General features: G+C 39.0%; 2 protein-coding genes across 15 annotated transcripts in view; one reads left to right on the top strand and one right to left on the bottom strand.

Moving 5' to 3' along the window:
• SLC5A8 (solute carrier family 5 member 8) overlaps window positions 1-5,378 on the top strand; it is a 28,950-nt gene extending 23,572 nt beyond the window's left edge. Inside the window, exons 14-15 of one of the 2 annotated variants that reach the window (XM_064419868.1) lie at window positions 386-471; window positions 1,943-5,378. In XM_064419868.1, the coding sequence (XP_064275938.1) occupies window positions 386-471; window positions 1,943-2,074 (218 nt within the window). In that variant the 3' untranslated portion in view covers window positions 2,075-5,378. Of the gene's footprint in view, window positions 1-385; window positions 472-1,942 lie in introns of those variants that run through there. The other variant, XR_010362312.1, reaches the window with a different exon arrangement.
• Window positions 5,350-26,300, bottom strand: part of ANO4 (anoctamin 4) — a 175,945-nt gene continuing 154,994 nt past the window's right edge. For all 13 annotated transcript variants that reach the window (XM_064419859.1, XM_064419858.1, XM_064419860.1 and 10 more), the window contains 9 exons: window positions 25,787-25,898; window positions 24,665-24,722; window positions 21,959-22,056; window positions 19,436-19,578; window positions 18,284-18,436; window positions 16,872-17,019; window positions 14,327-14,446; window positions 11,686-11,791; window positions 5,350-9,045 (listed from right to left, as the gene is read on the bottom strand). In XM_064419859.1, coding sequence (XP_064275929.1) covers window positions 8,854-9,045; window positions 11,686-11,791; window positions 14,327-14,446; window positions 16,872-17,019; window positions 18,284-18,436; window positions 19,436-19,578; window positions 21,959-22,056; window positions 24,665-24,722; window positions 25,787-25,898 — 1,130 coding nt within the window. In that variant the 3' untranslated portion in view covers window positions 5,350-8,853. The remainder of the gene's footprint in view (window positions 9,046-11,685; window positions 11,792-14,326; window positions 14,447-16,871; window positions 17,020-18,283; window positions 18,437-19,435; window positions 19,579-21,958; window positions 22,057-24,664; window positions 24,723-25,786; window positions 25,899-26,300) is intronic.

The raw sequence follows: 26,300 nt of genomic DNA, 5'->3' as shown, positions 1-26,300 counted from the left end.
ATAGGGAGCTGAGAACTGGAGCTCAGGGTTCAGGGTAGCACTTGGTGCCAGAGCTCCTGGACTGGCACAGTAGCTGCAGATGCCATTTTTTCTTTTCTGGTGATTGCCAGATTCAGTTTTCTTTTCCAAAATAGGAAATCCAAGGAGAATCTAAGAAGCTGGGAAATAGCTAAGGCATTTCAAGTAGACTTCGAGGATCATTTTATAGATTGAGAGAAGTAGGGTATACACTTTTGTAAAGAAATGATCCCTAAGGTCTGTGATTGCTTGATGGCTTTTGCTGCATGACTCTGTCCTGCTTGCCTGGCCTGGTGCCCATAGCTGGGGTCTGATGCATGGTTTGCATGTGTTAAAGCTGGCTGAATAAAGCTTGTCTATTTTGTAGGAGGACTAAAGCAGAACACGGATCGTAAATTCCTGCTGACCAAGGAAGATTTCCTGTCCAACTTCTCATGGTCTGAAACTGAGCAAGTAAGTGTAATTGTGCATCTCTGATTTAAATCAGTCTTTTCTCCTGAGGACAAAGGCAAACAAATATCCTGGCTTACATTTTTCCAATCGGGATGAATAGCACCTGATGCTGCCTGATAGGACTATCTGCTTTAAGGCAGTAGGAGAGCACAAGGCAGGTGGGAGTAAGACAGCTGCCACAGGCAAAGAAGCAGTTTTGCCACAGCTTAGCTTCAGTCAATAACAGAGAAGAAACTGAGGAAAGGGACAGTTTTCTCTATGTTTCTGCTAAAATACTCTCTAACTGGCCTCTGGGAAGCTGCCCCAAGGCACGCCTTGGACTCAGCAAAGCTTCCTTTTTTGTGAACATGTGTTCTCTAAGGCCAGAATTTTTTTGTAACTTCGGCTACTGTTTGGGAGAAAACATTTATAGTCAGTGTATCTGTTTCCTAGCTCTCATCCTACGAAAAAAGAAAAGGGGGAATATTATTGGGTAAAAACATCCATTGGAAGGGAGAATATGGGGAAATTATTTTTTTAAATAAACTACAGATCACTTTTCAATCAATATCATCAGCTGAACATTCAAGCTCATCTTTGTTCAGTAGTTCAGACAGTAATCATATCTTTAAGATGGTCCAGCTTGTAAAATGTTTTTCCTCGATACTTACAACTCCTTTTAAAATGATCCTATGTATTTCAGCTTCTGGATAAGAACACCAGTGAAAGAAAGGAATATTTTACTATACTATTGTAATGCTATTTGCCAATGTCAGTACTGGAGATAAGCTATCCAGTTACTGTCATTCACTGTCTTTAATGGGTCAACATATGTTTCTACTACCTGGGAATTTAATCCCTGAAGTCTTTTGAAAAAGAACAAAACAATCCACCACCCACATGGAAACTAATGTCCACAGCCATACTGTTTTATGCCTGGAGTCAGAAACAAGTATCTGTCTCTTATATGGCTAAGAGCAGAATAACAAGTGGTTGATACCACAAATACTGCAGAAAGTTGATGAGATAAAAATCAGGGCTAACTAAGCAAGTTTCTGCTCAGTATCTCATTCTATTTAAGAGAAATGCAACATCAAAGCAATGGTGCATGTTAATCTGCTCTTCCTGTCACAGATGGGGCAAGGATGAAGGGTTGGGAGTCAATAGCTCAAAGACCTGATGGTGACATATCAGTAGACATGAAAACAGCAATTAGAACTTTGCACACCCAAACCAATTTGCAGGACAAGAACGTTTTGTGGGACAAGAACATTTTACACAATTAGTACCTTATGCAATACAAAACTTTCCATACCCCTAGAAAAATACCATCTACTGCAATGAGTAAGTATTTGTGCTCTGTCAGCAGCCAACATGTTTTCCTGCAAGGCACCCTGTACATCAGGCCTGACTCTGCTGGCCAAAGAGAGGTCAAAGAGAGGAAGACTGTTTCTTCTGTTTCACAGCATGACTTTTGTCTTTTGCTTTTTAGCCAGAGAAAGTGGAAGTGTTGAACTGGAAACCATTTACCATGGCAGACGAAGGAACTGACAACCCTGCCTTTAGCCACATTGAAATGGATGTTGCAAGTGACAAGAACAAAGTCAATGGTCTTCACATATGACACGAGGCCATGTCAGCCCATGAGGACAGTTTTGTTCATGTCAAGCACTGTTGATGTTCCTGTTCTGGGTCAGTTACCAGCTCTGCTGGGGTCATGGGCAGGCATCTGCTGAGTTTTGTGGCACTATTGCCTTTGCATGACCTTGACATTAGTCAAGAAAGGAATCAGGTTTTTCTTGCACTTCCACACTCTCTCTGGCTCTTGGGGACAGAGCCTAAAGCAATGTTTCTATGTGAAATATTTGCCTGATATTTTTTGATCCTCCTGGAAAATATCTGCTTTTTATCTCATTTCACCCTCAGAGTGAATTTTTCATTTGGAAAGAATACCATTCACCCAGGGATGGCTGTTTTTCTGGCTTGTTTTTTTCCTTCTTCTTTTTTTTTGTAAGGCATTGAAAGTATGAAGAGATTAGGGTGTAGGACCTTATCAGATTGTAAGAAACAGTGGTCTTTTTTGTGTATAGAAGGTATATTTAGTGCTATCTGGTTCTTCTGTAGAACTGATTCTGAGAGCATATTTATTTTGCTGGTTTTGTCGTCTATGCTTTTTTTAACCCACTTGTTTCTTGGCTACCTGCACCTTCTCCTCTGTGCTCACTGCTCGGAGCTGCAAGAATGACTTTGGTGGTGGTAGAGGCAAGAATCAGTACTGTCTTTCCCTTCATGCCCTATCTCCCTGTTCTCCTCTGTCTTGCCCTTGCAGATCTGGTCCTCGGGAAGGAAATAATCTATTTACACTTTTTATTCAGTGGCATTGACCAGAACCACAGCAGCCTTCTGCTGCATGCCCAGCTTGCTGGCCTAGGATTGTTCTTGCACTGGGCTGGGCACAGTGCAGCAGAGATGTTAATAGAGAAGATTCCCTTTTGGTTGTACTGGACAAGAGTGAAGGCTGCGTCTGCATTTGCCACAGCAGTTCTCTCCAGAGCTATGAGCTAAAACTTTCTTAGTCCTTTGTGTTCTTGCAGTCCTTGTTTTCACTCTGGGGATTCATGTTCATGGTTGGTTCAGATCAGGCAAGTGCATGTGTTTTGGCTTGCTTTTGGGTACAGTGGGGAACAGACTGACCCACTGTGTTGTTTCTGTGAATCAGACTTTTACTGTGGCTATACAGGAGTGTTTAAAGTTCTTCTACAACAGCAAAATTAAGTTGGAAAATTAAAGCCATTGCAGGAAAGCTGAGCTGTGATGCTTGGAAGGCAGTCATGCTTGGGAATCAAGTGAAAAACTGACTGCATGCCTTAAACGCTTTCTAAAAATAATACTGCATTTGTGCCAAGTACTGAGCCGCTGTAACTTGGAAAATGACACAGTGCTAGCTTAGTTACCTTGACTGGGGCCCTGTAGCATCTAAATCAATTTTTTCCTGTGCCCTTGTGACAGAGGGCACTTGATGATCTACTGCATAAGATGAACTGTTAGGACCAGAAAACAAAGGTGAAAAAATGGGCTCCAAGGAACAGACCAGAAGAAAAGGCCAGACAGACTCTCTATGGGTGCCACCAAGGCCATGACTCCATTGGCTAACCCAGCGCAAAACTATGTGGCGATGGAGGCAGATTTCCCCCATGCCTCCTGAAGCATTTTTTTGCATTATCCAGTGCAGAGTTTAGAGTCAGCCCCTTTTCTCACTCCTCTGCTGTAGCTCTGGTTCAGGTCAGTGCCTAAAGCCACTGTGTGGAAGGTCTGTGATCAAGTGGGTTAGATCCCATGAGTTATGTTGTGCCCCTTAATCTGAGATCTGAGACAAACAATAGCATCCTGAATAAAGTCTTCTAGGATTCAGGACAGTCCCAAAACAGAGATATTTTGGGACTATCCAAGTTACTCTGAGACAATTAGCCCATTGACTGAATCAGCTGGCTATGCTTCTCAAGTCTCAGAAGATAAGTGCAGCTCATTCACGCTTGTGCCTTGTCTTCATGACCCAGAAACAGATACTGCATTCTGTGCTATGGAATACTTCTTCAGCCTTGGAATATAACAATTTATATTTACCTGGTACTCTCAGCCCACAGATCTGAAAGAGGGTAAGTACCGCTAACCTCATGCTGCTGCAAAGTGCTGGAGTGGGCTTGGTGTGCCTCTGTGTACCTGTGCTTGTGAGTAAGCTGGAACAGAGAAAAGAAGCCTGCAGCAAGCGCTTGATCTGTGTGCCTGCCAGTATGGCTACAGCCCTTCCAATTCAAATGCTGAATTCCCACCTGAATGTGCTTCTCCAGAGGGTGACTGGTCACTGCTGTGTGAAACAGCATCAGCATGTCCTTTCTGCATCACTCTGTGCTGAAATTACTGTGCTGTAGCTGATGCTCCCTTAGATCATTTGTAACTTCTGCCTGTTTTGTTCATGAAGACTAACCTTCCTGGCTATCAGACTTTAAAAATGTAGTTTTCGTCTCCATGCTTTGAATTCACTTAGTTGTTTAAAACGGAGGAAATGGGTAAATTACCATCCTACCTCCCCTTTATTGCTGAAGTCACTATTTAAGCACTGAGCAGTCATTTAACTTGAATTTTGGTATGAAGTGGAAATTTGGGCCAGGTGATATGTCTTGGTCCACAATCATAACATCAAGATGAGTTTTCACTGGGAAGTATATCTTGCTGTAAGCAGTTTAGGGACAAACACCCTTACGCTTTGCAGGTGACCTAAGCAGTTACCCCATTTCTTGCTATCTAACCTCCCATGACTGCTGCAGAGCTATAAAGTGACTCTTTTGGCTTTATTTTTTCCTATATTCTTCTTAATTGGCATCATTAATTAAAACAATTAATTAATTGATTTTCAATAATATTTTCTCTGGGAAAATATACTGTCCTCTGCTAGCTGAACTCTAAGCCAGGGCCTTCCTTGTCTCTGTAAAAGCAAGATAATTCATGGAGTCTCCACCATACTCCTGCACCCTGATCCTTCATCTCTCCCAGCTAAAAGATCACCTGATAAAGAAATGTGGGATGCTCAAAACTGACTCATTTCACAGGAGTGGGAGCACTCCACAGTATCCAAATTACATGCAGCATCTGGCAGGGTCACAAGACAAAACAATTAGGAACCTGTTTAAGTAAAAACTTTAAAAAACCCCAACCATAAAACCTCAACAGTAACAATATTTGACTATGCGAATACACAAAAGAATCACAGAGAGAAAATAGTGACAGATTTTGTCTCTTTTTGGTCTGCATTTAAATTTTACTTCTATCTGACTGGTCAGTTTGCTTGCTGAACAAATAAGGTAAACTTATGAAAGAAAGAAACTCATGAATGACAAGCAGTAAATATTTCATATGCATAATTTATTTTTAAAGTTTATTACATCACATTATACAAGCATTAAACATGGCTTTATGTTGATGATTTTTTTTAAAGTGTGAAAACTTGACATTCTTCTCCATAGAATTTTTCTATTTACAAATAAACAATCTCTCTATATACTTTATATATATATATATATATATATAATATATATATGGTCAATAATGTAACTCCCCTCAGAAAGATTTAAAATAAAAAAGAACTGATTTGTAAACACGGTTTCTGTGTAGTATTTGGTGGCTTGAATGAAGATGATATTCTATTCCTAGATTTTTCTGTTGTCAGAGTATTCAGGTTGTTCATTTACATTTTAATTCTAAGATCTGTAAAACCAGCATGGGGCAGAATGCAAAAAACTTAGCAAACGGGCTGAAAAACAGTCCCAGTATACATTTTTTCCTTGTTTTTAAAAACTGACATGTAACTGCTCATGAAGTACATGCTGCTGTCAAGAATGGCCTATGGAGAACAATCCTACGCTGATTGCAAGATGATACCACAGTAAATCCACTGATGTGTGCTGTCCTGCTTGGTATGTAAAATGTTTGTGCCATGCACTGAGGTTGCATTTTTTTTTCTCATTCTCTTGAAGATAGTGCTCTTGTGGAGCTGGAATAAGTAAACAACATACAGGACTGTCACATGGAGATTTAAACAAAACCCATCATCAGATCAGGAAGAGAATGACATAAATTAGTTCTCAAGAGACTAGTAAAATTCCATTTATTATTATACTATTATTTGTATTTTATTTTTATAGTAAATAAAAAAGGGGTGTCTTTCCTGAGTGTTCTGCTATGTAGCTCTGAAGGACTCCAGGGAAATCTGTTCATCAGATCAGCAGCAGAGAAACCTCGATGGGTTGGCTGGTCAAACTGAAGTGACAGAGATGTACTCAGGGTCTGCCAGGGAGGTCAGAGCCCCTTGCAGCAGCATCATAGTCAGCACAAGCTTGGCAAGCAGCCAACCTATGGTCTCATTTAGAGCAGAGTGGGATGCATCTTCTAGCAATGTGTTGTCAAAAAAATTCATCCTAATGCAGCTATCTTGAAAACTACTCTCAAAAGCAATTATTATCTATTGCATTCCTGCTGCACATTATTTGTTTTGGCACATTTTATTGCAGTGGTTTCTCTGGAGTGGAAGTCAGTTTATATTCTACTTTGTTTCAGTTCAGTTATTGAAGTTACTGAGATCTAAATTGACAAAGCTGCACCTTACTGCAGGAATTTGCAAAGGTCCATTTTGCTCCTAGGGGTGACACTGATTTTATGCATGGCTCATGTCTCACTTTACTACTTAGTAAACAGTTTCTAAGCTCTGGTCATCTGTTGGTTTAGACATTAAACAGAGGGTATCCAAAATAATCCAATTATTAACGAGAATTTGGTCTGAATATGGTTTTGCACAGTGATCCTGCCCCAGAATTCCCAAGCTGCATCTAGGTGGTGGATGATAAATACTAACCCATCTGGCATGTGAGTCTTGGAGATCAACACTACTTGATCCCCACCCCCTATTTACAGAGACAGAAATATTCCTATTTCCCCACTGTCCTGTGGGCTGTGTCCACAGCTGCTGTGAGCAGAAGCAAAGATGAACGAATTCACTTCCCCATTAGTCAGGAATTTACCCCAAAACCACTACTTGTGCTCCCCACTCAGTCTGGCACCAAGCCAACACAGAACAGACAAATCCTGAAATTCCTTCAGTGTTCATGCTGTTTCATGGGACTTTCAGGCTTGGGCCAGGAGCAGCTGATAAAAGGGAGCTGCTATGTCATTTATCCTCTTCAGGTAGGATGGTGGGTTGCTACTGGATGAGGTTCCTTGCTTTTTTTGTGTAGGCAGGCAGTGGCTACAGAGAGGAGGATGCTCACATCTTCTTCATCCCTCTCCTTCCTCAAGTCATGTTGCCTTTCATCAAACCTCCCCCCTCATGCAAATAGCACAGTTCTTCTTTGCAGTGGAAAAAAGTTAATAGATCTAATTTGGTGATATTTGTCTTGGTGCAAATGGTCCTGTTGTATGTGGAGCTTGAGGTATCCATCTGTAGGATCTTGCATTATGTGGTCTCTCCAGAAGGGCAATTTCTACTCCTTCAATCAAATTGCTTCCAGAATAACTTTTAGAAACAACTGATTGAAGAGCTTTCACAACACTCAGTATTTTGATTCATTGCTACATCCAACACTTATGATGTCTTCAAAGCTACAAGTCCACTCTTTTGGGTTAATAGTCTGGAAATTTTGAATTTCTTGATTAAATCAGAAATTTTAAATTGCTCAATATTAAGGAATTTGCTAAACAATATTAACAGTGGCTTATTTCGCCCAAGTCTAATTTGCAGCCTGTGTAGAATTGCACTGCTTCAAGGATTTCAAGCTGTTTCATATCACAGTCTGTTGATCTGTTTTTTCCCTCCACCCCTTCATAGGTAATGGAATGATGAATACAGAAAGTGCTACAAGTGTAGATATTCCAGATGACTGTGTTTTATTCTGCTCACCTTGTTCATCTGCCTTTTTTGTTTGTTTTACTTAGGCAGATAGGTCTATGAGATGTGTCTGACATGTGTTACGTGTGTAAGTACACCCTAATTCCTGACTAGGCCTCAATGTGATCTGGCAACGCAAATACATGGGCAGTTCTGGGCACGATGCCCTAACCTGATTTGATTCCTTCAGACACCGGACAGTCCTATAGCTGAAAAGGCACTGTTCAAAACTTTAACATGTATTACCAACTTTTCACAGTGTCGTTTCCAAATAAATGACCCTACAGCTAGATACCTCTGGCCACATTTAGATGCTTGGCTGTCTGCCTCCACTTCTGATGCCTACATTTTTCAGCTTTGTTCGGCCAGTTGATCAGACTCATGATCATACATCTCCTTCTAGATAATACTTCAGTGTTGTTGAGCAATGGAAATGATCCACCTAGGTGACCTTAACTGGTGGCAAATGCAAACTAACGCGGTTGGGTCCGCTGTGGAAGGGAGCAACACTGCCATGCACAGGTGCTGCAGGTGGTGGCCACACACACAGACAAACACTGCCACGTTGCCAAGGCGCAGTCACTGCTGATGAAGTAGCAACTTCATGAGAATGAGCTGTAAGATCACCAAGTTCTGTAAAGCACTGGAAGTTGTGTAACTGCTTTGAAGTTCAGGGCCTCGAATTTTAGTCAGGGCCTGGGAGCTTCCTGGCAAGAGTGTAGAGACTTAGTATTGGTCTGATGTGCTCATGTTGACATCAGTTCTGGAGATGACTAAGCCTTGGAAACACCTCTAATTTCAAAAGGCTTATGACAAAAGCCACCCTATTGAAGAGGGGCACATATGTGCTAAATGCACACAACATTACTTACTATTCCTCTCAGTGCACTCCCTGTTGTAGAAAACCAGGATTTTTTTTAATAAACAAGAGTTCTTATCTTCTTTTAAGCTGTTTCTTCCTCATCCTCTCATGGCCATTCATTGTGATAAGATTTTCCATTCTTTTTTCTTTCCTTCCTCTCTTTTTGCAGACGTTCTAGCTCAGCTTCATACATCATTTCCTGAATCAGGTACTTTTCTCTCCTCATTCGATCTCTCAGATCTTTTGGAAGATCTGGAATTAAGTAGGAGATCAGATGCTTTATGCAAAAGACAAGGTGCTGTGAACACAAAAAAAGGAAAGAAAAATTTAAAACCTCAGGAAGAAAACTGGTACTTTTTATATCTTCTGAAAACCCTCTCTTTCTGATATGCAGAGAGATTATATGTTTAAACTAAATACATTACTAATTTTTAAGAGAAAAAAGCATGACTTTTTTTCCCACAAAAACTCCAGCCAGTCAATGGAGTGTGGGTCACAGCAGAAATTATGAGCAGGTGGATTAAAATAAAACCTAAACATTTTTTCTTACACTGTGTCTCTTATCCAAAGACATATTCCTGTTTAGCAAACACCACAATCAAATACAAGTTGACTGATCCTTTGTCCCTCCTATTTTAAGCATGACACAGCAAAACTTGAGTTTGACTGCATGAGTGTCCTTTTCTGTTTGATCAAAAATGCTGCTTGAAGATTTACTCACTTCACTTAAGAGGAGGAACAGATAAACAGAAAAATCCTCCATCTCAGAAAGGACATACATTCTAGGTTGGAGAAATAAAGGTATTTCTTCTTCTCCAAGCAGAACCCTTCTTTTGAAAGCTGACTGAAAAGAGAATGTAAAATGTTTTCCCATGTATTCTTCCCTCATGATAAATAAACACACAATACCCTAATTGTTTGCCTTTTTTTTTTGCCAAACCTAAAAAGAGAAAAAAAAGCCTCTTCTGTCTGTTTAGCCTGGACAAAGAATTCCTTTTGCAGTGATAGGAAATACTTTTGTTTGTTTTCAAAGGAGGTTAAGTTATTCAAAGCAAACCACACTCACAGTGCCAAAAAAGGGCCTGAGCCTCGGCAGTTACTTAATTTATGAAAAAACCTACCTTGAATCCCCCATCTCTTTGTGCAATCTTTATTGCAAGCATGCAGCAATCACAATACAGCCTTTAATATTTTCCAGTAAAAAGGTCGTGATTTCTGCTGCAATTACCTTTTTGATTTCATAGATATAGTTAAGTTATAGTCATAGTTTGCAGTGTCAATAAGCAGAGTGGCTCATGTTGAGGGAGGCAGATATGAGCCAGCCTATGACTTTGGATGAGAAAAAGCAAAGTCAACTCAGATGTGCCCAGTAGCACTAAAAGTTATTCCTCAGCTGGTCACAAATTTGGTTAGACACTGAGACTTGAACAGGTCTCATTTTTCTTGCCTCACTTCTCTTTGTGCCTACGCTGGGCTGCCTTTATGTCAAGTGTGTATCAAGAGGCCAGACTCTCTTCAGTCTTTAAAATTCTCAGGCTGACCTGCCAAGACCATTCTTGCTGTCCTTTTTGGACATGCATACCCTGACTTTCAATTCTGACTTCTCATGAAACTAGAAGGGATTAAGCCCAGCAGGCCTCTATCAAATCTTTCTCTCTTTCTTTCCCTTAATATTTCCCTGAGTGTGGAACAGATGATGGAAGAAATGACCTCCTTGGAAACCAGCTGCTAATAAGTTATCCAGTGTAAAGGAAGAAGAGAGCTCAGCCTGCAGTGCCATATTCCTTCACCTGGGAAGGTCTGAAAATTGCAATCATGGGGAATTTGCTGAAGTCCTTGGGCTTCTGCTGAGCCACAAATAATAGAAATAATAATCTAGAAAATGCTTCTTCTCCACCTTTGCTCTAACACAAATGCTTCTGTCGTGTTATCCAAAGAGGTGTGCTGAAAGCTCAGTTCAGAATGAATTTGCACTCTTCTGTGAGTCAGAAAGCAGTAGATGCTCATGAACATTACATACATGCCAGTATGGTGACTACAGTTTCCATATCTGTGTTGAATACCCCATTGCAATGATTTCAGAGCAGAGGATTGAGTAAAGAATTTTTTAAAATCATGTGTTCCTTCTTTGGCTTCTTCACTGTGTAAAAGGCACCACGGTTCTAGTGGGGATATTCAGGCACTTGAAATTAGGCCTTAAGAGCTGCATTTTTTTTTTTTTTTTGATAAATCATCTTGTCCCATTTTTCTACCCTTCTGGCTCTCTTTTTCGAAATAAGTGTGTGAATACCAGTCATGTGAAGTTGATATTATCTCATTTGGTTTGCCTTAAAGACACCTGAGATACTAACAGTAAAGACTAATATGAACATAGACAAAGGTATTGAATCCTTTCCATTGTCGTCATCTTTGTGATGCCAACTATTCTGGAGTAATGAAGGTCATTAAAAAAAGAAAGAAAAAGAAAAAGAAAAAGAAAAAGAAAAAGAAAAAGAAAAAGAAAAAGAAAAAGAAAAAGAAAAAGAAAAAGAAAAAGAAAAAGAGCTAGTTGTATAAATTCTATAACTTCAATTATCATTGTTTGTCAGTTGTTCAGATTTAATATTTTCTTCTCATGTTCCTTTACCCCTATCCTCACACAACAGTCAGCATATGGCTTCCCAACCTAGACAAGTTACCAAAAAAGTAAATAAAACCTTCATTTATTTCCCCCTCTTTGCAAATCACTGCTACAATTTTCAGTATTATATTCCCTTTTCTGTAAGAACCTACATTCCTGTGACTGTTCAGAAAAGAAAGCCAAGAATACAAAGCAGAATGTAAGTAGAAGAAACTAAGACAAAAACCACCTCAACAGCTGCCATCAGCCCAATGCAAAGTTTCAGGGGGAAATTTGTTTTCTTTTTGGTTTTGTTCTGCCACCTGAATGGTCACTGACCTCAAACACAATAATGAAGGCCAGGCGTGCTGCTAAGACGTGCCAGAACTGCAGCGTGTAACCGTAGGGCACTGGCGAGTGCGGAGGGTCTCGGTAGTCCCTGTACCTGAAAGACAAGCACAGTGTGGGAGTTAGGAAGCTCTGCACTGCTGCCTGGGCCAAGGCAAAACCAAAACTCACCTGCTCTTGATCCTTACATTCTGTGCACCAAAAATGAGCTCAGTCTGATCTGCACAGGTTACCCTAATGCTGCTTGCTTCTAAGGCTGGGCCTGTGCCAGTGTTTTATTTTAGGTCAGGTGCTTGCTTTTGGAGCAAGTGTCCTGATCACCTCCACTTACCACACTTTTCTTCATGCAGATGGATTTACTTTCAGGTGAAACCTACCAGTAAGATGTACTCCAGCAGTTCTAATGGAAATTGGGTACAAAGAACCCAAACCAGTGTCTGTCTGAAGAAAACCCCTGAAACAAATACACAGGATGGGGGGTGCTTTGCTCCTACAGCACCTCCCTTGGCAGCACATGTACCTTTCAGGCATTTCATCAGAATTTGGAGAAGGGTGGGATGCTCTGCTCATTTAAGGGACACTTTATTCCCTTTATTCAAGGACATTTTAAACCCGTTTTGTCAACCTGATAGTTCTCCCAAAATCCACATAAAAATGCCCCATGGACTCCACCTGGCCCTTGATCAATTAGTTGGCCATCCCTGGTGTAAAACATGACTCATCCTGACTTCAGCAGAGCCAGCACTGCACCTCTTGGTATATCAAGAAGTAAGGACCATGTGAGAAAGTGATCTAGTGTCTTTTCTCACTGTGTCATTTGGAAGACTAGGTCTCCGAAATTTAACTGTAGATTTCTATAGCGAAAGTTTGATCCAGGAATACTCCAAGATTGCATTTACAAACCATGAATCTGTTTAAGTCACACATTCTGGATCCATTTTACTAGCAGTTTGTTAATTCTAAAATAGAACTGTGGAAACCTTATTTAAAAGTAGTATAAATTTTTTTTGCTTCTTCATCTGTTTCCTAGATGGGACAGAAAACCCACTGTAAAAAGATATTGCAAATACCATAGTAAATAATACAGGTTTATCACTAAGTTATTTTCAAGAAACTAATGAAAATGCAGATGAATAAAAGAAATAAACATTATTTAATCTCTATGACAATCTGTATTTCTCCATGAAGCTACACCTTCTTAGATTGCAGAGGGTGCTACACAAACTGAAATAAACTGTCAGCATCAAATCTCTCAGAAATTGCAGTATTTCTAGAATAAGTTCTAAAAACTGAGATGGTCTTTCCTTGTGCAAGTAGCATTTTGTCTTCATAGTTTAGGATGTTTTACAATATCCTAAGCATTCCAAAAAGAGAAATCCCTGGACCAAATCCCAGTAGAGTATATAGTTTCTTTTTTTAAACTCGCTAGGAATCCATTGTTACACGTGAAAAAATGGGGAAACCTTCTATAAACAACCAGAATAGCACAGCACTACGTGTTCCAGGTAACCAGAAGTTAACTGGGACTTTTGTTCAGACAAACTGCCTTCCTGGAAAAATGCTTACACTGTTACACAGTAGAATGTATTATTTCCTTACCTGCCTACAAATAGCTGCCCTAAAGTACAATTAAAATGACTGATGCTTTAGCAGAATGCAGTTTGGTAAGAAGCTGATAAACTCAGATAAAGAAAGATGTTAATTTTTATTTCAAGGGCTGCTGTATCACAAACCTTTGTGGTATCACAGAGTATCTTTTCTTCTTCAGGCACTCATAAATAAAAGGATATTTTAATTCTTCACAGTGAAAAATATTGGGACTAAGTGTATCTGCTAAAGACTACGAGGTCTCATGCTTGTAATGTAACATTGCAATTAAAAAGTGGTAGCTGTATTTGTTTGGTATTTTTGGTTGGGACACTATTTAAGACCTTTATGTAGACCCTTGAGGTTTTTGGCCATTAAATTCACTCAGGTATAAATCTGCCATTAAAGACTTTTCTCAGACTGCAATTTCTCCAATCTGTTGTTGATGACAAAGATGTGCAGATAATTAGCTGCTCATATTCTTTTGATTCAAACACAAGTATATGATTATTACTAATAATTACACCAGTAAGCAATGACATAAATGTATTACCAATTCGACAATTTGGAAATGCTGGATTTGAAGTTTCATAAAGGCAGCTTATGACAGAGCCTGTTTATGTCTGGCAGACCTGTGACATACCCCAGTGTGGCCTCTCCTGTGCAACCTTGATTTCCTGTGCATGCCCTGTGATATCATCTCATCACAACTAGGTCTCACTGGTACCTAAGTAATCAGACACCTGTTACTGGCCCTTTGATACCATATTTATCCATGATGATTGTGTCTGAGTCAAGCTATGACACCATAAAAATCCTGCATTAGGAACACCCTCCAGATACCAACTTTTTTGGCTTCTCTTTTATCTGAGGAAGGAATCATTCAGGTAACAACTAAACAACACCAAGAAGAGCAAGACCCTGAACAGCACAGTTAAAACTTTCCATTTTTAACTTCTAAAAATCAGTGTCAACTCCAGATTTATTATGATGCTTCTCCATTTCGATGTCCTAAAGCAGAGAAGTAGGTTGACCAGAAACTTACCTGCAATATTTTAATGGGGAACCAGAGAATTCACTTCCATTTGATGTTGGCTCTGAACGGTTTTCAAAGTCAGACACCAGAAATACTGATAAACTGGCATTAACATAGCCAACCATACACCTAGAGGGGACAAAATGCTGTCAGCAGGACACAGCAAGTTTTTCCATTAACTGTTTTACCCAGGAGGATGCCCTTTGGGTTTCATAAAATCTAAAAGTACAATTTTGATGCTTATTAATATTTGAAAGGGATGTTGAGACAATATAAAAGAAATGCTAAAGTAGGTCAGATGAACAATAAATGTGAAGCAATGGTAGATTTCTATAGGAGAAGGAATGGTGAAGATTGAGACTGGTTACTTTTGAAAAAGTCACCTAAATGGTGAACAATAGGGGCAGAGAAAATAATGAGGAGTGTTAGGAAGATAATCAGAATATTCCCACTGTTACACTCATGTACTAGCACAAAGGGACACTAAATCAGATGGAAAGATAATACACTTGAAACAGCTTTTTAGAAAATGTCCAGTTAATCAGAGGAACTCCATTCTTGAAGACCCCAGCATGACTGAACACTGTGAGGGCCAGGCAAAATTTAGAGAACACTGAGTAGAAGTTATGTCCCCATTGAAGAGCTGTGGGTGTCAATAGAAGGCTCATGTTTGGTGTTAGTAAAGATAAGGAGATCTGGCCAAAATATGTTATGCTGTTCATGCTGCACTGCCCAAACACAGATAAGTGTAGGCACACAACTCAAGTTGGTGTAGAGTGTAATGCACAATAAGCGCTGGGGGATTTTGGTTTTGGGTTGGGTTTTTCTAAATATGGAATTTACAGTCTTTGAGAAATTATATTCAAACAACATCTGGCTTTGTCTCCAAACTGATTACATTTGAAACTTAATTTAATTCCAGTATTTTTCTAGTATCATTGTGTGTTATATGGATCTAATACCTACAGATGTTTTTTGAAAGAAAAGAGTACCGCTCTCTTTTTAGCTATTCAATAGCAGAGGGTCTTCACACCTTAATTTGAGAAAACTCACTATTCCTGTGGATTTTTGAACACCTTCCTGCTTTTGTAACAGTACCTACTAATAACATTATTCAGAATGCTGACATAAACAGTTTAAATACAGGTTAGCTCCTTCAAAATATTACTACCTGACAGCTTCATCTAGAAATTCACTCAAAGAAGCAGCAGAAGTGGGAAAACATTGTACTAGAGGTTTGTGAAAAGAAGATAAGAGCCAAACTGTGAGCCAAACTACTTCCCCTGTGCAGAACTTGTTTCAAAGCCATGGAGTCATATTTGAATCTTAAGAGAAATATTTCTAAAAGTGTTGTTTTTCATCCACAGTGGTGCTGAGAAAATCCTTCCTTATGCTTTCCTTAACAATGAGAGTTTCTTACAGTGCCACAATATCCTGTAGATCTTTATACTGGCACGAGCAGAGGCACATGCTCAGGAACAACTGGCACCAGACCACTTTGCCCCTGAAGGGATTTTAACTCTTCATGAAAGTAAACAGAACATCCTCCCTAGCCCCAGCTAAAACGCCCAAATCCTTGAAGGACAGGAGTTAGCAGATCTGCTAATTGGGAGCTGCCACACCAGATGCCCTTCTTCTGTCAGTATGATTAAATGTATTGACAGTCAAAGATGTCAAAGAAGCAGCAACAGATGAACTCACTTTCTGCAGCAGGGAGTAAAAAAATCGATCTGCCATATGTCCAATAGCAGAATGCAAGCTCTCTGTCACTGTCTACTGTTTAGCCTGGGTTTCTTTCCACAGCAGGGCTCCTTGCTAATGGCACTGCTAGAGCATTTGCAAACTGTGTCTGTGTTTGGCTGGATTCAGTGACCTTCCTGGAGCCCAGCAGCTGAGATTTCACAAGTGGCCATGCAGCAACTATCTCATGGTTGCTGGTAGTGTGCACGTGCTCATATAATCTCAGTGTTTAGCAGCACTGAAAGAAAATCCACTTAGGCAGCAGGGATTCAGAACACAAACGTCTCCTGGAAGATTTAATCTAAGAACTCTAGTTTTAGAAGAAAAACAAATTGTTTTTCTCTGTAAGTATATGTTGTTGTATTAGTTGGAAATTGCTTCCTCCTGCTAGACACTACTTTTAAAAGTAATACATGCTGAATATTACATCAGGAGAAAACCCAGTGTACAAGTTTAAGATGCTCAGCAAATTCTTTACTGATTCGTATCAGCATTTCTTCAGAAAAAACCCAGGATTATATCCATGTACTACCAGCTGGGAAGTACAGCTTGGGCAGCATCCTCTCACACACACAAAATCCCTGAAATAGCTCTGCCGTGTTTGCCTTGAAGTACCATCATGGATCACAGTCACTCAGCAACCCATTCTGTGAATATGCAGAGCATCAGTACCTATGGTATCTGGTATCTAAACACAAACAATACACTTGGTTTAGTGGAATCAGAACATACACAGACAGTAATACTGCATCTATTCAAATAATAAGTGATTTTTGTGCACATCTGTTTCCCCTCACCAAAAATAAAGCCTTACTTTTGTCCTGCTTCTCCTTGGCCAGCACAAGGTCCGTATTTGTAAGCATAAACAAGGCGAGGGATGAAATCTGATGTCACTGCTATAACAAATGCATTCGTGATAACCGAAAGAATTCCAATGCCTTCCAGGATCCCGTACCAGATGCCTGTTCAACAAGGACAGTATGTTTGCTCCAGGAAAAAACAGAACTGAAGTGCTTGAAATACTGCATGATCAGAAGTAGTTTTCCCCACTGCACAAGGTGTTTTTATGTAGTGGTTATCCAAGAGTCACTGAGTAAAAATATATTTTCTTATTGAACAGCTCATCACTGTTCTTATCACTGTGAATCACACCAAAGGAAGGTTAAACATACCCACTGATTTAATGAGGCATTGAATTGCCCCTGAAATTTTTCTAGAATGCAATTTATTTTGAGAAATCACATCTGAATCAACATAAAAAGGTATTCTTCTGTGCTTCTATTAATTACATTATAGAACTGGTATTTTACAAATTATGTCTGTAGTGTATACCATGTATGACTGTTGTCCAGGCCTGTGTCAGAACCCACATATTCACACTGTTCTCATTCAAAGCTTTAATCAGACACAGACTTTGGGTACATATTAGAACATTCTAAGAGCACAAAGCCTGATCTTCTGCTATTTCTTGGTGTGGGCTATGCATTTTTGCAATGCAGTTGGTTAGTGATGTTTCCTATTTACCCCTCTGAAAACACCAGGGATTCAGTGCTGGGCAGATGAATTTGTTTTTGAGCTCTTCCTAAAGGTGTTGTGCTTTTGCATACTGCAAGGACAGAAGAGATTTGTAGTCAAAATAAGTTCAGAGATCCTTTGCAATAGTGTGTGGCTGGATGACCTCAGAGTTATGTGGACCTTGTGTTTAGCAATGTAGGTGTGACTCACTGAGAGCAAGTTGTCTGCTGGGATCCAGACCCACCCTGTCTGACCCACCAGGGACCCGGTGGGCACAGCCCCTGAGTCACAGAGGGGCTTGGTTTTGGCCAGGTAAATAAAAAACATACAGGTTCCTTACACAATGGTGGCCTCTTTAACTTGGCTTTCATGTATCATCTGATTGATCTGTCTGGTTATTATATTTAAGCTGAGCAGCAACATGTGTTGGCACAGTGTGTCTGCCACAACAAACCACCTGCAGAGAACGCTGATCATGTTACATCTTGGCTGTTAAGTCCCCCAGAAAAATCATTAAAAGACATTTTCTAATATAGACTACTAATTGCATAAGTAGATTGGCATCAGATACTTGAAGTTTTTTTTAAAAGTCAAGGGGTGTACTATTAATTGGGTAGCTGACTGAAAATACCTTAATCTGCTCTTGTTTGAAGTGGTCAAATCTTTGACAAATAACACATATATATAACAAACACCATACAAAGAGCTCACCTATATCTTTGGCTCTTGAAGCTAAAGGTCTTCTCCACTGAGTAACAAATTTGTAAGCATCAAGCCGAATTTCAATAATATTGTTTAGTAAGGCCAGGAGTGGTGCCAGTGGAAAAGCTGCCACAAAAATAGTTGTGAACCCAAACTGAAGAACTGGGGGGAAAAAAAGGAAATATCATAGAAAAACTCTTAGGATCCAATCCCAAGGTCTAAGATACCAAACAGTGTATGCAAAATGCAGTATGTACAAGGTATACAGACAATTCTTATTATGTCATATTATATAATGGTCCAGTGGCAGTTGTACAGCAAGTCCTTGTCAAAAGTTAGAAGAAAGAATGAAATGAACCTGGAATGGACAGCACCATCTAAATTTTCTAATTGGAATGAAGTTCTGAGGTGGACAAACTGTGCTTTTAGAAAAGGACACTTTTACTCCAGTATTGACTGGGATCTCTCAATACTTGCAAAGATTAGGGATGAATACATTCCTTTTAGTAGTTCAGATGGGAAGCACTTTGAAATTCTGTTTAAGTTTCTAGAGGTAGGTTTTCAGAGTATCAGATTTCCCATTAATTTGAAAATAATTGTGTGAGGGAGAAAAGAAAAAAAAACCAATCATGACATATGCAGTTCAGTCACATAGGGCAAAAGTTCATGTTTTTTAATTTTTTTTTTGAGCAGTTATTCTCCACTCTCCTCTGGATAGAGCAGTGCCTTCTTGGCAATAAATTACTTTGTAAATGTGAGGTAGTAAATGAGGGAGGATTTTAAACATAAACAGGCATGCTGGTCTGTACCATACACTTCAAGGGAAAAACACAAGACAACTTTCTTTAGAAAAGAACAGCAAATTTCTTCAGAAATGTATGCAGATAAAGAACTGGGCTCTGGTTTGGAAAAACAAATCCAGAATGGGAAGTGTTTCATAGATGGGAGGTTAGCAAACTATCAGCAGCATGCTTAACTACATTGGTTTAGGTCTTAAAAACTGACTCCCATTCTTCACCTGACCTGTGAGAATGAAAACCTTTTTGCAGTCTCCTTAGCTTCATATAGTGATAATTAAAAGAATTCACCATCTCACATCAACAAAAACCCCAACAGCATTAAAATATAGTGAAAGAGAGAGAATGAAGGTTAGATCCATACTCATTTCTAGGTATTCATCAAAGAGTCCATAAGCATTCATAGGCTGCAGATTATAGTCCTTTTCCCACTGTGGGAAGCTTGTTTTTCCCTGTGTGCCATACTCTTGCCGTAGTTTTCTCCTGGTCCACCAGTTTTGAATTAGCCTACATTTCAAATCAAATAAAGGAAACAAAGTAAAGAATATGAATGGCTATTTATCACAAAATTGGAAGATGTTAAGTGGGCACAACATATCCTGCAAAATTCATTTCCTGATGTACAGGAAAATAGAGCATTGGTAATACATGTGGATGATGACACAGCATAATAAGTATGAAAACAGATACAGCTGATGAGCTGTAATCCCAGCCTATATGTTGTTAAAATGGTGAAAGGATCTTGACATATTTTCATTATTTATTTACTTATTTTTCTCTGCACAGAATGCCAGATCACTTCAGGGTTTGTTTATGAGGCAGAATGCAATGCTGTGTGGAGATAGCTGAGCTCAGTAAATAAGAGTGCTAATGCTGCTTGATTCTTTCCTCTGAGTGTGACCTGGCATCTCTGCATGGCTCTACAGTGTGCAGGGTAAGTCTCTGGGCAGCCCTGGAAGGGAAAAGGCAAACCTGAATGGTGTCTGCAGCCAAATATTCAGAGGAGAAAGAAGCAGAAAGAAATGTCTGAACTACCATGGTGTCTGAGAGATGGGTGGCTGATATAGGAGCCACCTCCACCTCAAGAAATGGGGAACCTGTACTGGACATCGAGGGAAGATACTGCTCCCAAAGAAATGCATGTGTGAGACCACTGAGAAAGGCAGTGAGCCAAAAGTGAAATGAATTCTCACATCTGAGATAAACACTTTTTCAGGGAGTTGCACTGATTTGGCCAACAAAGGACACTAGTTAAGAGTTACTGTAGAGTGAATAAAAACCCCAAATAACAATGGCAGATTTTCTCTGAAGCTGTGGTTGGTCACTTTTTCTCAGTAAGAAAAAATGTGATAGATCACCCAAATAATTCAGTCCTTTTCCTGACAATGCTTCACTTTTTGCCCTCACAGTGGCCTGGTCTGGTCTGTGAATGGTGCAAAGTGACTGCAAATAGTAATTTGATTTGCATAAGGGTTTGGACAGCTGCTTGTTTTCTTGAATCTTAGAGATTATTTTTCCAATTATGTAATTTATCAGAAAGATTACAGCTTTTCCTGTCTTTCTTGAAGAAGTGTAGGTGAAATTGAGTGCAGTTCAACTGAATTCAGATACAGATTGCAGGGTTGCCTCCAAGCCCTCTGGCCATCCACATTGGGTTGGCTGCCATCAAGCTCTTAGCAGAAAGGTGTTTTTCACACAAAAAGGAAATGCACTTTCTTGCAGCATTTCAGGGCTGGAAGGTGAACTGAAGGGTCTGGAGAGCAAACACATCTCTCATCAGAATAAGTTAAGCATTTCACCATGTTGTGACTCTGTCTTTTATGTTGTGGTTTTCCTTGTGACTCTGATGTGAAGATTAATTTCACCTAAAGCAGTTTATTCCTATTAAACCACTTGTTCTTAAACAATCTCCTCCTATCTCTGTCAATTACTTTCTTTTATTTCTCTTCTGCCCTCTTTGTTAAGTTTCAAAATCTGTATTAATAGAAAGCAGAGAGTTCTAATGAAAACTGGCAAAAATGGTAGGGAATGGAAAGGGAAGGATCAATACTGCTGCTCTTGTTCCCTCCTGCCCATCCCAACTAATCCCTGCAGCCCGAACAGCTGCAAAATACTGGCAAGGAGTGCTAGGCCCAGGAAAGATGGAGAAATAGCAGATCCCTCTGAACTTTGCAAGGGCAAACTTTCTGACAATGTCAGCTCTCTCTTAGATTTTCACTCTTGCTAATTTCACTTGATGACCATCCACACTTTCTCTAGCATCAACTACACTGATCATATTAAACCTATATTAATCATATTAAACATGCTCATTAAATAGTAATCAATAAGTAATGAACCAATTGGAAATGAGTAATTGCTAACCTTTTAACGAGGGCACAGCTTCATGTTACCTTGAAGATCACAAGGGAACTTGTCTACATACCAGTCAGTACATTTTTTCTATTTTTCAGAGTGCAAGTGCCAGCAGTGCATTTTTTCCAGCTCATATCTGCTCTTTCAGGCATCTTTTATCACCCAACAAAAACAGAACTTAGAACTTACTGGTATAGCTAAGAAATGACACATACAATATTTTTCATGTAAGCAACATAGTGGTCACACAGTTACTTTTAGGGAGTTTAGAACACAGAATAAAATTTAACAAAATTAAGTACTTCCCATGTATTACTTATTTGTTAATATTTATGTTACACTTTCACTTTTCCAAACTGTCCAATGTGGAAAAAAGCCCCAGGCATCATCTTTATGTCTGGAGTTCTTCATCTTTGGGGGGATTTTCTCTTGTAATGGCTACTGCATCTTGCTTTTATTAACTGGTGATAAGGACAACATAAACTTAGTATTCTGTGACCTACAGAAGCACACAGGTATTATATTTACTTACGGATATCCCAGTTCCATGAAATTATTCCATGTCTGCTTCAACACCATTATAATACCCATTTGCATACAGAGGTCAATAAGGCATCCACTAGGGTGGCACTACAGGGGAAAAAAAAAAGAAACAAAATGTTAAATAGGAATTATGCTGAGTTTTAAAGCATTTATTAAATGCTATAAATGATACCGGATCATTTACTAAAAGAGAATTGAATGCATTCTCCTTATTTTTTAAAGAAGTATAACCTCATGGGAACAGATGACACTGTATCATACTGTCAGTATTTTAAGCTTATCACCTAATTCTCTGCAGAGGTCAGAGTCACCTGAAACCAATGCAGTTTTCACAGCAGTGCTTCTAATGTGCTGTGCAATTGTGGACAGGGCAGAGGCAAAGGCCACTAAGTTTCTCCATTGATCTGAATTGTTTTTGGGGAGGGTGGCTGTGCATCAAGTCAAAGAATGAAGAGAAAATTTCTCCTGGCTAAAAATCTCTTACTGCTGAGCAACAGTTCTTAGTGTTTCTTGCTGAGTGCTTGATTGCTTTAGCAGTGGCTCCAGACCCTGAAGCTGTGGTGCTGCTTTTGGGAGAGATATTCAGATAGTACAAATTTAGGTAATTTTTAATCTATTATTGTAAAAAAAAAAGAAGGGATCAAAAGCTTTCAACCCTCAAATAGCACTTTGGGCAACTGGCTTTGCAGTTCCAAACAGTGTAGTTCAAGCTGTATTTTAAAATCTTGGGTATTACAGATTAGTCAAATGAATCATTGCCACAGAACTGGAATTATTTCTCTCTAACTTTTAGGGAGAAAAAATAATTATGACCTGGAATAAAATGAGGCATTAATTTCTTATACATGATTCATTATCCAGCTCTCAGAACATGGATCACTGCTGAGGGTTCTGCTGACCAAATTTAGCACTATTGGGGTGACAGGATTGGTTTTTTTGGTGTTTCTGGTGGTGGGGGGGAGGGGTTTTGGGTTTTTTTTTTTTTTTACTTCTCTGTCATTATTACTAAATCATCACCTTTCTGTTTTTAGGGATCGGTCACATGAATGAATATACCCTGAGAGAGGTGGATGCAGTGTCAATGAAGTAGCAGCAATGTTACAACCATAACATAAATAATATGTAAACTGTGGTCTGAGCATGTCCATGGGCACAGGACTAGTGTTACTAAATGTCTTAGGCTTGGCAAAATTCAACAGGCGAAGAGAGCGGTAGTGGAGGGATATCTGAACATGGTATTCTAAAGCAGGTTAGTTCTAAATAAGACCTGGCAGAGATACAGTAAATAAAATCAAGACTTTTCTATTATTAGACTTATTATTATTAAACTCTTTTTTTTTTTCTCTGAGGAAAGCTAAATAGGGATTACTAAGAGTAGCTTCCACCAGCAACTGACCCAACCTGTAACCCCTCATTGTTGCACTTTCCTCACAAACCTAGTTCTCTTCTCCTTCCATCCCTTCTCCTGCAGAAAGATGAGTTTCTTTCCATGTTCTCTGATCCCTCTGTGAAATTAATCAGCCCACTGAATCAGCAGAAGTCTATTCAGCCAGCAAAAGGAAGTTTACTGCTGATACAAGGAACTGAGTAGGCTCCTCACAGGCTTGGATGAGTGAGAGTCAATGCAGAGGAAGAGAAAGGAGCAAGCCTCAGGGTGAGGAAGGAAGATCAAAACTGTTTTCCTTTGACACCAGCAAGTTTTTAGGTCAGCTCAGTCACAGACAGATTTTGGAGAGATGTTAAGCAAAATTCTGTGGGCCCATTTATCAAGTATTCTTCCTTTAAATGAATAGAATTCTCTACAAAATTAAGATGGTTTTACTAAAATTCAAATCCTTTTGTTTGTTTTGCTAATATTTGAATGGCCTTTATTAACCAAAATATTTATGTATCCAGATATGTTTGAAAATTCAAGCTGGCAGGCATTTTCCACTTACCATTTGTCATTTATCTGCAAGCTTGTTTCAATTATTCATCTGTGAAGCAGGAAAAAAACCACGGGATTTCAGTGTGCACATAGCAGCACTGGAAAGTAAATGACTGGTCCAGAAACTGCTGCTGTTCACCTCCTATAACTGTCAAATGGACTTTGAATTCTGAATGTATTTATTAAAAAAATAAATAAAATGGAATTGGTCCTTGAATAATTTGCAAATCCAAGCTCTCATTGCTTTTCATATTAATTTGATTTTATAGAAATGAGACATTATGTCATAGCTTGTTTAGGAAGTTTTTCAGTTGTTTCAGTCAAATTTTACATACATTTTAGGTGTCTGGATTTTTAATTAGTTACTTTATTATTTTAGCTCTCTGGTCTGCAAGGCTAGAAAAGCTGAGAAGAAAGGACTTTTTTTGAAGCAAAAAGTTGTCAGATTCATGTTTGATTTTGATTCATTCCAAGGATAAAATATTTCCAATGTAAGGAATCTTTGAACCATCTGATACCACTGTTTGAATGTGATGCAAACACTAGAGCTGCTAGCATTGGAAAGGAAATACATATACATATATATATATATATATGTATGTAGATGCTTTTGTAGCAGATGGTAGTGTCAATAGTGAGGATTAGACAGCAACTGAAAACCTGATAACACACTCAGAACTGCCTAGGCAGATTTATGTGTCTACCTCTGCTTGCATCCATGGCATTGTGGGCAGCAGCTAAATCAGCATGCAGTTATGGAACACTCACCTCTTCCAGCCTCCACCGGTTTATCAGCCTTAAGTAGGCACCAGGGTGTCCTGTAAATCTTTAACACAGGAATATAGATCAACTATGTTGTGTAAACAGTCTGTTCACAGCAGTACAAGAAAGCTCACACTCTTATTTTAATCTGGTGTTATCTTAATGTGGCTGGTATAACTATAAAATATGTTGTGCTGTAAAAAGTTTTATGAGTATTCCTGGAATAATCCTCATGAAGGACTACAGATAGTTTTATTTCAGTTTTATTTCAATACCAATACTCTGCTGTTGGATATTCAACATAGGCAGAGCAGAGGGAAAATCTGACTGAAACTGCTCATGAAAATGAGCAGTTTGGAAAATGGCTCTCAACTGCCAGTCCATTTCCTTACAACATGTGATGTCTGCCTTCCTGTGAAATCAGTGGAAAGTTTAGTTTTCAGTAAAAATCATAATTTTCTAACTATTCTCCCATGTTTTCCCCCAAAGTTTTTCCCATATGTAAATAATCCATACTCTTGGGTTCTTCTACTCAAACCTTCTCTATTAAAAAGGTCTTTTTTTTAGGAGACTGACAGAAAGAGATATACAAATAATATATATTTAGATAGATACATAAATGCACAAAAATACATGTAAATAAAATAAAAATATAATATATATAATAAATATATATGTGGACCCCCCCAAATGATTGCTCATAACTCACTCTTAACAATTCAGATAATGTAATCAGAGCAGGTCCCTTCCAACTGAACTATCCTATCCTATCCTATCCTATCCTATCCTATCCTATCCTATCCTGTCCTATCCTATCCTATCCTACATTTATCTGTTCAAATAACACACATAAAACCAGAGTGAAATGACCTGCATGTATACTATTGTGAGATGCATCTGTTTTCAATAGTGAAATTGTTAAGTTAATATTGAGACCATGTGGTGATAGGAAATGAAAACTGCATCTGTTTCTGGGCTTTTGAAAGGAGTATAAAACTGCAATCTGTTCTGCTGGAATTTGCATTTTGATATGTGTGATAATATGCTCCATTTTGTTTCATTACAAACAATTTTATTTCTTCTCTCTACTTAATTTTGCACATATGAGTGTGCAGACATCAATCCTACCTTCCAAGGAAGAATGCTATATAAAAGGTAGAGCTGTTCAGATTGACAAACTGAAAAAGAAACATTTTCAGAGTGAAGCTGTTCTCCCACTCCGATTCGGTACGAGGCTGCTCTGTGAAGAAAATGACCAGAGTTTCAGAGGCTTATTCAGAATATCAATTTCCCTTGGCACAAAGGCTGCACACACCTGTAAGAGCTGGCAATATATTTTTAAATTAGCCTGCTGTTTTCAAAATATAACCTGGCAGAGGAAATTGTTTCCAGAAGCAGCACTCAGCAAGAGATCTTGTAGAGACAGAGAAATCTATTCTGGTGCCTGCATACATATGTATGTTCCCCTGAGACTGTAACAAAGTGGTCAAGGTAATGTGTATATTAAACATCCCACCGGTATTTAAGTGGTCTTTACGGGCTTGGGGTCTTGTTTCCTTTTCTGTACCCTACCACAATGACATTGCCATTCCACCAAAGCTATTTAAATGCCTTTTTTTTAGAGATGTCACACTGAACTGAA

This window comes from Passer domesticus, chromosome 5 (assembly GCF_036417665.1).
Source record: "Passer domesticus isolate bPasDom1 chromosome 5, bPasDom1.hap1, whole genome shotgun sequence".
In the NCBI taxonomy this organism is placed as follows: domain Eukaryota; kingdom Metazoa; phylum Chordata; class Aves; order Passeriformes; family Passeridae; genus Passer; species Passer domesticus.
The sequence above is the reverse complement of the archived record's forward strand: the minus strand, read 5'-3'. Positions and strand labels throughout refer to the sequence as shown.